The sequence below is a fragment of the Musa acuminata genome, chromosome BXJ1-8 (assembly GCF_036884655.1).
Source record: "Musa acuminata AAA Group cultivar baxijiao chromosome BXJ1-8, Cavendish_Baxijiao_AAA, whole genome shotgun sequence".
Classification (NCBI taxonomy): Eukaryota; Viridiplantae; Streptophyta; class Magnoliopsida; order Zingiberales; family Musaceae; genus Musa; species Musa acuminata.
In genome coordinates this window covers 49152658-49163913 of record NC_088334.1, presented here as the reverse complement: position 1 = coordinate 49163913, position 11256 = coordinate 49152658, and the positions used below count along the sequence as shown (strand labels likewise).

Genomic DNA, 11256 nt, shown 5'->3' with positions numbered 1-11256 from the left:
TATTCTGTGTTCCTCCATTAACCAGTGGATGCTTCCCACGTGGTAATTGGGAAGGCCGCTGATCGCAGATATGATACAGACTACTTTAAACCATCGGATGTTGCCACGTAGTCGTTGAGATTGCCGTTGACGACGATTACACCACATTGCACCATGTAAGTATAATATGCAAGTACGACTCGCGTGTCTCATGCGAGGCAGGATCTAGGGAAAAGAGGGATACCACCTGTTAGATGACAAATCACACGGTGGGACCAATAAAAAGTGCCTCGCGCTCTCACCCGTTTCCTGAACCCTGTCCTAGATGTGCTGCTGAGCCGCCGGCCACAACCGAAGAGGGCCAATACGCGCGGGTCCCGCGACACCGGTCTCGGAGCAAACCAATAGGAGCGTGCCAAGTCGTCGTTCTCGACTCTGCTCTTGGTTCGCTAAGAGCAATGCATCGAAGCATAGTTATCATAATCCAACCACATCGACAGAGTCTGATCGAGTGTAAAGAAAAGCCGAATCAATCCATCAAATTAGAATGAATCGATCGGTTTTTCAATATGTGCGAAATAATAATATTATTATTCTTTTTTCAATATGGGTGAATTGATTAAATCATTTTCATTAAAAATCAATATCATAATATCGTTTCGGCTCATATAGTTATTATCCTATGTTTTTAGAATTCAATATTACACTATCATATAAAAAAGGTTTATTAGGTACATCTTTCGAAGCTAAGCTGAACAAAGGTTTTAACTTAAATTTCTCTTTGTCTAACACCACATCACTTAGAGATACACACAGCGAGATCTCGATTTAGACTAAAATCAACAATCATATTGAACGAACAAAATATGAATTAATAGTAGTAAAATAAATTATTTATTTATGCATAATTGTTAGAGTTGACACCTACTGTAAGATGGTAAGGGACTCTTGGTAAGACAGTAAACAGTTTAAAAAAGAAATTATTTCTGTAGAAAAATGCAAGCGAAGTTATTTTTTTCAAAAATAGTTTCAAAAGAAATTCAAAATATAATGAGTGAATTCCAGGCTAATATTAAGAATTTTTGGTAAGATGTCTAACTTTAAATTTGTAATGTTTTTTATATAAATATTCATTTTTCATGGCTCTTGTCGGACTCATCGTTACCTCCGCCCTACATCTCCCTTGCATCGCTTTCGTCGTGCTCACTCGCAGCCCTTGCGCGAGGAAGGAAGGGGAGTGAGGCTCATCATCTCATTCGTGAATCCTATCGACCCCCATAGGATTCACCCCTATATGTGTAAAGGCAATGACAAGTTCGATAAGAGTAACTGGGTTCGTAGATATAATAGCGACTCGCCTTTTTCGTGTGAAGGCCATGAGAGAGTAAAGAGGGGGAGCAAGGGTTATTGTCTCATCCGTAGACCCTATCGACCCTCATACGATTTGCTCCTATGCATATGAAGACAATGATAAATTCATCCAAAACTAATAGGTCCTTACACGAGGACCATAGGGGAGTATGACGAGAGTCAATGAGCGAAATAAAGGTGGGGCAATCGAGCTCTGATTTAGGATTTAAATATTTATATTTAAATTAAATATAAATATATATTTGATTTAAAAGCAGAATTACAAAATCATTCTTTAGAAGAATGATTTTTTTTTATATTTATCCCTCCGAACTAACGTTTTCTAGTGTTATTATATTTAATATTGTATTTGGGTAATTTTGTTAATTTGAAACTTTGTAGGTATAGACATGTAATTTGGGGTCTCTGGTTCGAATGGTCCGTTCTCGAGCAGTTAATTCGTTTCCTGATGCCGACTATAAATACTCTGGATGAGAAGCTGTTGCCATCGTAACAAATTCTTGGCGCCAAGCCCAAGCCGAAGGAAGGCGACGAAGAAGAGAGAGAGTCGCGATCGGTTCCCTCGACGTCGAAGAGACATGTTCCGCCGACTCCTCACGCAGAGTCCACGCCGCAGCGCAGCCACCGGCCTCGTCGCCCTCACCGCGCTTTATGGCGGAGCCGCCCTTGCTCCCTCCTCGTCCGCCACGCTCGACGGCCCCTTCCGTCCCGCCAGTAACCTTCTCTCGCCCTTTTCCTTTCTTTCTCCGTCTTACCTATTCATCTCAACATTCTTGTAGCTTGTCACATCTTAATTCTATTGTCTTCCCCATCCGCGGCTGATGTAGTCATTTCGATCTCGGCTCCGTTGCGGCAGTTCCTCTCCTCGACGTCGGATCTGTTCTTGCGAGACTTCACTCTTTCATATCTCTTCTCAACCCCTTCCGGAGGTTTAAATTTCAAGCCAATATTTCCTTCTTTTACATTTCTTCGGAAATGACTGATTCTTGATTCTAAATCTAGGGTATCCTACGTCGCGTTCTTCCACCGTGAGACCTATTCCGCTGTCGGGTTCAAGTAAGGAGACTTCCAGAGAGAGCCGGGATGATGGGCCGAGCTCCCCTGGTTGTATGCAGAGCGACACTATTGCCAAGGCGGCTGCTGCTGCCTGCCCTGCTTTGGTGCATGTATCTGTCGCTCAAGGTGAGGATGCCTCTTGATTTAGGTTATGTCGATCTTGGGTTTTTTGTTTGTATGGTTTTGTTTGGTGAGTTCTTGCAAAACATTTCTGTAGGTCCGTATGGATCCGGCACAATAATTGATCCAGATGGAACGATCTTAACCAGCGCGAGCTGCGTGGCAGAATCCCTCAACTCGAGAAAGGTTTCTAAAAGCAAGGTCGGTGCATAGTCGGAGACTAATTGTTCATTTTATTTCATTAGATCTGCCCTAGAAATGTTAGAGACTTTGGAAAGCTTAGCTCTAATAGTCAGTTTCATGAAGCAGCTCTGGTGTTATTGATTATAAGACAATGTCAGTAATTCTAGATGGTCTCTGAGAATCTAAAATTTCATTTAGCATCTGTTTGAATGTTTGTAGATACATTTGCAAGCAAATAAAATTAGAGCCTGTAGAGTCGATGCATACCATATAAGAATTACTTAAACCATGATAGATAAGTAGCAATGATAACAAGGTGGTTAGGCTCTGCTGCATGCACTAATTTGAGGTATTGCCTTTCTTGTACATATCTCATATTAGCTTGATAGATTCATGTTTTACTCATTCATATGTAGTGTTACCAATACTGTTATAAAATGATAAAACAAGGTGGCTAGGCTCTGCTTTATGCGCTAATGTAAGGTATTTCCTTTATTCTACATATCTCATTTTGGCTTGATGGATTCAGGTTTTACTCATTCATTTTTAGTGTTACAAATACTGTTATAAGGAGATTTTAGTTGTTTGAACAAAGCAAATCGTCTACATGTATGATAACTTTTGTGTAAGTTCTAGAAGGAAAAGATGTTTGAACTTTCTTTGAGAAAGGAGTCACTGACAAGATGGGCTTGAATGGTGAGTCTCTTTATATATTGTTGGAGGCCATTTCTTGAGTGCTTAGTTGAAATGCTTTGTTCCTAAAATCTGCATACTTTTACAGTTTATTAGAACTAGCTCGGTCCTCGTCAGGGCAGGTCTTTTGGGACCTGGGACTGCGCTGGGCCATTATGAAGCCAGCTGCCATTGGCACTCTGGCAATGATCAGACACATTTTAATTTTATTTGAAACCCTAATATTTGCCTAAGAAGAAAAACAAGAGAATAATTTGTTTGCTGCCATCCTGGTCTCTTTTTAGTTGTTAATGCAAGAAAATATCTGACTTGTTTTCAAATTTTACTGATTATTCTTTTGACAAATAAAATAGATTGGTGTAACTTTACAAGATGGCCGTGAACTTGAGGGCACAGTGGTCATTGCTGATTTCCTTTCAGACATCGCCATTGTGAAGATACAATCTGAAACTCCACTGCCAACGGCTAGAATTGGATCGTCATCTAAGATTCGTCCAGGCGACCAGGTTATTGCCTTGGGAACCCCACAAGCTCTGCAAAATACAATCACATCAGGCATTGTAAGGTGTGTTAACGTAGAAATTAACATGCTTCTCGATCAATTTCTACTTAATTATAACATATTCTTGATTTAATACAAGTCATTCCAAGAATATTATAAGAATTTTATTCAAATTATTTATTATGGTTTTGATCTGGAGTTATTATGAGCTTATGCTTGCAACATGTCAGAAGCACAGAGAGTTTCTTCTTTTTTTGCTACACCTTTTCTTTAAAGGTTGTTTTCATCTTTCCCGTTTATATGTAGCTGCACTGATCGGGATAGCAATGACTTGGGGCTTGGAAGTGTTCGAAGGGAGCATCTGCCAACAGATTGTGCAATTAATACGGCAAGCTTACTTTCATTCTTTCCCTTGAAATAATAAACTATAAGAACGTATCGGTCATTCCCAGATCTTCTTGTATCCTTATGGTTCTCTGGGTTGTATATGCAGATGTATCAGTTTTTCACTGTTACAATGCAAATGTTTATCGTTATTCGTTATTACTATATATTCTGAACTACAATTTTGCTAGGAATTTTTCTTTCCGAAAAATGAAATTATTTGGTGAACTTTTTTAGCTTATGCTCATTAGATGGTTAGGTTCCTTAATGCAGTGCATGCATGACTTTTATGTCTTGGCTAGATAGATAACTGGCAAAAGAAGAAAATAGAGAACACAGTTCATAATATACACATCAAATTGCAGTCGATGGAACTTGTAAGGTTTAAAGATTTGCAACATATTTGATTGTCTAACCTTTTTAGTTCAGCTTTTTCTAGCATAACCATGGAATAGTTTATGATCATTTTATTTGCCGATTGTTTCTTTTTTATAGGGAAGTCTTGGAGGACCCCTTGTGAACCTTGATGGCGAGGTTGTGGGTGTCAACACAGCAGATGGAATGAGCTTTGCAGTGCCAATCGATATAATCATGAAAATTATTGAGCAATTCGAAAAGAATGAGTATGTTCTGTATTGGTTCGGCTGCTCTTATCTCATTTTGCTTTTAACATCACTTTGGCTCTTAACGTTGGATTTGTTCTAATATCTCCCTTAGTTATCAACTTTTTACTGACATCCTTAATAAGGTCCTACTGATAGAAATTCTGGTATTTTGTTCGAGGACACAAGCAACAAAATTCTATCATTTTACTGGCATTATTTATTGACATCCTAAATAATGTCCTATTGATTGAATATTTTTTAGCCTTTTGCTTAACCCATCGATAACTATAGCAGAGTTGATGGTGGAGCTATTGGTAGGAGCTTACGTTGCTAAAGGCGAAAGTGTGGAGATGTAGGAAGTGGCAACCTTGGAGAAATAAAGTGATTGGAGATGAGCTTAATAGGGTGCTGGTGGAGCGAGTAGGTCAACAATAGGATGTGGGAAAGAGTAAGCGTATTTAAATATTTGAGCGAGTGGGTCATTTAAGATTTTTCTAGTTATTGCAAAGGTAGTGGAATATTCAGAATATCCTTGTGCAAAACATTTTTTTTCTATTTACTTGATGGAGAGTTTCCCTAGTTTAAAATATTAAGTGAAACTGAGTTTCATCTATCTAGTTTTAAGAATTTAATCATTTAAATAGTTCTCTGTTGATGGCATCTAAATTAATTATATATTCAAAATTTTAGCTATTTTTGGAGGATGTATTGTCTTATTTGCTTTTTAATGTTGTGGACCATAGTTAGTATCCCACACATAAATTTTTTACTACAAATGTTGTTTTGGTGTCATTTTGATTTAAATTAGACATGGTGTAACATAGGATCTCTTCTCACGCTTTGTCTTGGGTTCTCTATCCTATAGAAAAGTAATAAAATTTTCAAATATGCTAATCCTATTACTATAATAAATATCAATATCTTATAAGTAGCTATCCTATAAAGAAATAATAAGACTATTATATTCATTATATATAATCAACCTAATAAAATATAGAATTATAATGAAGAATAATGAAATAAATTTTCTAATAATTTCATTTTCATTTTCATTTTTGAAAATGAAAATTTTCAGTTTTCATATGGGGGCAATATATTCAGGGTTTTCTAGAATATTTTATATGTTCGAAGTAATTTTTTTAAAATAAAATCTTGATAGTGGATCATTGCTGCTACTGATATGGTACGCAATGTATTGGCACTTATTTCATGATATTTGTTTGTAATTTGCCTTACATATTGTTATATATGTGGAAGTTCCAGTACTTGTTTCAGTAATGAAAGGTAGAAAGTTTCGATACTGGTTGATTACTTTATTTATATAATTTCTTTTTTTATTCTGGCATTATATATTTTTAATATATTCAGTAACGGTGTGTGGTTTGTGCAGAAGGGTAATCCGACCACGGCTTGGAATGAAGGTGCGTGATCTTAATGAAAGGAAAATTGCACATTTTAAGAAAAAAGATGCTTCCTTTCCGGACGTAATCAAAGGTGTGCAAGTATGCGCGGTAAGCTTCGTCTAGTGGTAGTATGGTATAGGATAATGGAGATGCTTTTTATATTAGGTTACTCTATAGTGCTTGATGTTGGTCTTTGTTTAGGCGCCAGGGAGTTAATTAGATTTGAAAATTGTGGTTTGGTTTTGGTCACGTTAAAGAAAAAATTAAGAATATTTTAAACAATATTCTTAAACAATATTATGTTCATCTTTTAATTAAACGATTTGCTTATTAAACAATATTTCAATTAAAAGAAAAAAAAAAGGAGAAAGAGGATTATGCATTGGCAGGCTCATTTGTTGTATTATTCATCTTTATTGTTATGTTCTCATGTTGTATTCCTGCAAGGCAACCTAAAAAATGATGCATTCATTCACATAATGTCCACCAGGTAAACCCGGGATCCCCAGCTCAGCATGCTGGACTTCGGCCAGGTGATGTGGTCATCGAGTTTGACAAGAAACCCGTTGGAACCGCTAAAGAGGTACGTACTTCCACAGATTTACTAGAAACCAACACACTATGACCTACATCCTTAAATATATTAACTTACTAGTCAGGAGAATTCATATAAAATTAGTTCTCTTTCAAGTTCCAAATCCTTTCCTTTCCATCCTATCTTGAAAAGTTTCATATAATCGCTTTTAGATTCTATTATTTAATTTTGATAAAATTATTAACTAACATTTTTTCGTTTTCATGTTTTAATATATAAATCAAATACCTTCAAGCAATGCCTGATGAAACAATTAGTGTAATATCACATAGAGCCTCGAGACATTCCAGTACTCCATAACTATATAAATTATGTGTTCAAAATACATAAAAATTGATTATTCCTTTAATTTTTAAAGAAAAGTATCATAATAATAATTGTTATTTTAATTTTTTTTACATAATTGTTATCTTTTTATAGATCATAGACATCATGGAGGATCAGGTTGGGAAGACTTTGGAAGTGCTCATAAAACGAGCAGACAATACATCCATGACGTTGACTGTAATGCCCAAGGAAGCCAAAACTATGATTGACCTACCTCAAGAAATGTTAGAGGATTTCTCCACTAAAACTGTCTTAAGGTAAATATCGTACGAGTTTGACAATTGTAAGATTTGAGGTAAAACGGTTCATGAGTTGTAGGAAAGATAATAGACTCAAAAATGATGTGCGATTGATTTAGCTACATCTGTTACAGTGGTATGACAATTAGCTAAGAACTAAGATGTTGTGGGGGCTCTTCGACTTGAGGACGAACAAGGATCAATTTGTATCAAGCCTTGCATTGTGCTTCTACTTGGGCTATTTCAAGTTCACTGTCTGCAGGATGTTCAAGTTCGATTTCCTCTATGTTCTTGTTGTCTACCAACTTTTGCCCTTCAATATGATAACTCACAGGAAAATTGTAGAACAACGAAATGTTATCTGCAAAGGCCGGTACAAATTATGCCTATCGCTGAGAAATATCAGGACTTGTTTCAAGATCAATTCTTTGTTCACGGGACCTTCGTTTACCGTTGTTCTGATTAGATTAGATATCAATTGTTGTTCAAGAACAGGAACGCAGTAATAAGTTACTCGTGCAGTCTAATTGTCGGTCACCTTCTAAGAGGAGTATTGGTGATTGTGGGCGATGATAAGAGCATGACAGAATATTCGTATGTCGAGATCATTTGCATGTTTGCATGGATGATGCAAGAGGTTACCATCACCGGTCCTCTTCGACAACAATGTTCTGTTGAAGTCATAATCCATCCTGCACCTCCTACAAACCGATCTTTTCATTATAGGCTAACAGCAACTTCAGTGGAGTAGAGTCCGAAAGACTCTTCTAACTTGAAAAAACATCGAAATGGTTGTGATATGTAGTTTACTCAACACCAGTCCATAAGCGGAGAAATCAAATGTGTTTGTTTGGATCAAGAACTCATCGATACAAGCATAAGGATGCAAACCACTCTGCACTCACGCAAGTCATAACCTTACTGCTCAAGATTTGGAAGCAGAAGGTCGAGGAGAACAAGAAATCATTTAATTATCAGACAAGAAATAGTTAAAGTTCTTCTTATAAACTATGTTTCAGATCATGCAAAATAACGATTTAAGATGCCACAGAAGATGTTTTTCTATTCTTGTCTCGATGAACTAAAGCAATTTCTTCCACTTTCTCTAGTCCGAGGAATTCTTCTGGCACGATCATTTGTTCCACGAGATCTAAAGCAGTATAGTTTCCATATCAATTACATAACGTAGGCACAGAAACCAAGCAAATATGAACCGTCTTCTTACATTTTTCAGAGGTGGCATCATGTGCAGTAGAGTAGCAACATATATAATTTTAGCTCAAAATAGTTTCTGAATCTACAAATACTCTTATCTCGCGAGAACCGAAAATTCGCAACATAGTTACAAGTAAGAGGAGGCAATGTTTCTTATATCTGGGGGCATGAAAGCCAGGATCATCAGTAAGGCAAGTATGCCTAGAGGAAGTAACAGCAACATGGAAGGTGGAGGCGGCAGTGGAGGCAATACAAGGGGAAGTATCAGCAGAGACATGGTGAGGAAGATGAGCATAAGGAATGACTCCATGCTGAAATAGTTGGAAGCTGAGCTTCCTTGGTCTGGCTCTTGCGGCGGAAGGATTCTCTTGTCCGTACTCGAACCGCTCATCGATCTTTTCCTCCTCCCTCTGCCTTCCGTCGATCCAGGCCGAAAAGATCTCGTATCGCTCTGATCCTTTTGCATTCTTGCCAACAAGGCTTACCGAGCAGATGAATTTATTCCACGAGCAGATTTTTCTTCAATAATGGCTTCGAGATCGATGTGCTACTCTTCCCCTTCGTATTGAAAACCAGCTTCTTAAATGAAGTCCGAGGCTCGAGAGATCTCCAAACCAAACAGTCTTCGTACGAGTCCGACAAATCTAGCTATGGAAGAGAGAGAAGAGAATCCGGTCTCCTATGTTTTGGTTTTCGTCAATCGTGAGTGATGCTTCAAAACCATAAATCTAGTGGCACCCTCGGATGCTTGGTTTCCTGACACAGTAAGAGAGGCAGGCATCAACTCCTTTTTAGTTACGCGGTAAGGTTAAGAAAACTGGTGATCAGATAAAGATTCAGTCTTTTGTGATGGAACTATGATCTTGATCCAGCAAAAAAGTTACAATGCAAACTCCTAATTCACACCGGATGACAATAAGAAACACTATAATCAATCTTCTGCATGTCAAAACATCATTTAATGATCGAGGCGACGAAAGAATTACCTCTCTGGTCTGCTCTTGGCAACTCTTAGAAACAACCGTGTGAGGTCCTCTCCCTGAATGGTTCTTCACTTTAAGATCCATTAGGAAGAAGAAGAAGAAGAAGAATTGCATGAACACATGTCAGTGCATGTTTCCTCTCTCGCTCTTCTCCTGCAATTCAAGTTAAACGAGATGCAATCAGGACAGGAAAAGTTTGTTGAGACGTATGCTTCGAAGGAGGAAGGCAGCTTCTGCGAAGTTAAGATGGATGGACTGGTGCTGCTCTTGTTACTGTGTGTGTTCGGTAGCCAGCTACCTGCTCTCATCTATCTATCTATCTATCTATCCATCTGTGGGACGATGAGAGGGCAAGGAAGATGTTGGAGAGCCGAGGGCTGGATACACTGCATCCCATGAACAAGTCGGAGGTATTGTTCACCCCATGCAAAGCGGTGGGGGATGGTGATGCTGTTCGTGGGGCACATTTCTTTGCCTTGTGGAGAAGGATAGCCAAGTTTGATGTTTAAGGTTCCTCTCCCCTGGCCATGTTTCATTTTCCCCTCATCCCCCTGTCTCTTTCCAGCTCCCATCACCAGCCAAACTAAGGTCTCCATTTCCTTGTCCTTGTGCCTCTCTGACATGGTCCATGCTGGTTTTACAATCATTTTTCTTTTTCTTTTACTTTTTTTACTTTATTACTAAGAATGTAGATTCTTTCTTTCAAAATATACTTTTCTTTTTTCTTTTCTTTTACTCTCTTCATTATAAATTCTTTCTAATGATGATATCTAAATATAGAGAAATTATTTCGATAACTCGAATCTAAATTTTTTAAGATCGTAAAGGAGTATTTTTTTTTAACTTTATAGATTCTTTCTATCAAAATGTATCTTTTTTTTTTTTTACTCTCTTCATCATATATTCTTTTCTATGATGATATCTAAATATAGAGAGATTATTTTGATAACTTAAATCTTAATTTTTTAGATCGTAAAGGAGTAATCCCATCATCTCTCTTTATCAAATAATAATAATAATAATAAATAATAAAATTTTAAGACAGAAATTATAAAAGAGTTATATGTTTGTTTACCTCTTTCTCTCTTTTTATTTTTATTTGTATGATAAACAAAGAAGATGAGATTCGAGCTTAGGATCTTACGATAAATTATTAAAGCTTTCTAACTAGCACTCTTGAAACATGTCGAATAAGATTTCAATGAACATTCAATAATCTTTGTAAATAAATCTACCAAATTAATGTTCTTAGATAGATAAGTTGAATTTTTCTTTTGCTTAGATCAACTCCAAAGTATATATTATTTTTGGATATTTCTCTACCGGTGTTGATTATCCATTTAAGAATCCTATCAGTAATCTTTGAGGAAAAAATATATATAAGAGTTGAAAGCTAATTTGTGGCTGTTGAATGCTCAATGAGACAGAGAAACAATGAATGGAATAACCTATTATAATATTGCCACATGAAATTGTCCACTGTGGATGAAAAATGTAGGCTGAGTTGATATGTTTGCAGTTGCAAGTCAGTCACACATCAAATGAATCTAATATTGCAAATGGGAGATCTAAATCATTATTCTGGGATCCACTCTCAGAAT

General features: G+C 37.0%; 1 protein-coding gene and 1 long non-coding RNA gene across 2 annotated transcripts; one reads left to right on the top strand and one right to left on the bottom strand.

The window, feature by feature from the left end:
* Positions 1-1882: 1882 nt before the first annotated feature.
* On the top strand, positions 1883-7479 carry LOC103996468 (putative protease Do-like 14). Its single transcript, XM_065194307.1, has 10 exons — positions 1883-2040; positions 2169-2309; positions 2386-2532; positions 2624-2727; positions 3756-3967; positions 4211-4292; positions 4784-4911; positions 6284-6404; positions 6787-6879; positions 7312-7479. The coding sequence occupies exons 1-10, from the start codon at positions 1929-1931 to the stop codon at positions 7477-7479; spliced, it is 1308 nt and encodes a 435-aa protein (XP_065050379.1). The 5' UTR covers positions 1883-1928.
* A 1225-nt stretch (positions 7480-8704) lies between these two features.
* Positions 8705-10791, bottom strand: LOC135588488 (uncharacterized). The gene is made up of 2 exons (XR_010476297.1): positions 9659-10791; positions 8705-9428 (listed from the first exon to the last, which is right to left on the bottom strand). It is a non-coding gene; the product is annotated as an uncharacterized LOC135588488 (long non-coding RNA).
* Positions 10792-11256: the final 465 nt, after the last annotated feature.

Bases quoted from the DNA above. Each gene is read 5' to 3' on its own strand.
- LOC103996468 (XM_065194307.1), top strand. From the start codon at position 1,929: ATGTTCCGCCGACTCCTCACGCAGAGTCCACGCCGCAGCGCAGCCACC. The intron at 2,728-3,755 runs GTCGGTGCATAG...CAAATAAAATAG, and splicing joins GAAAGGTTTCTAAAAGCAAG to ATTGGTGTAACTTTACAAGA. The intron at 4,912-6,283 runs GTATGTTCTGTA...TGGTTTGTGCAG, and splicing joins GAGCAATTCGAAAAGAATGA to AAGGGTAATCCGACCACGGC.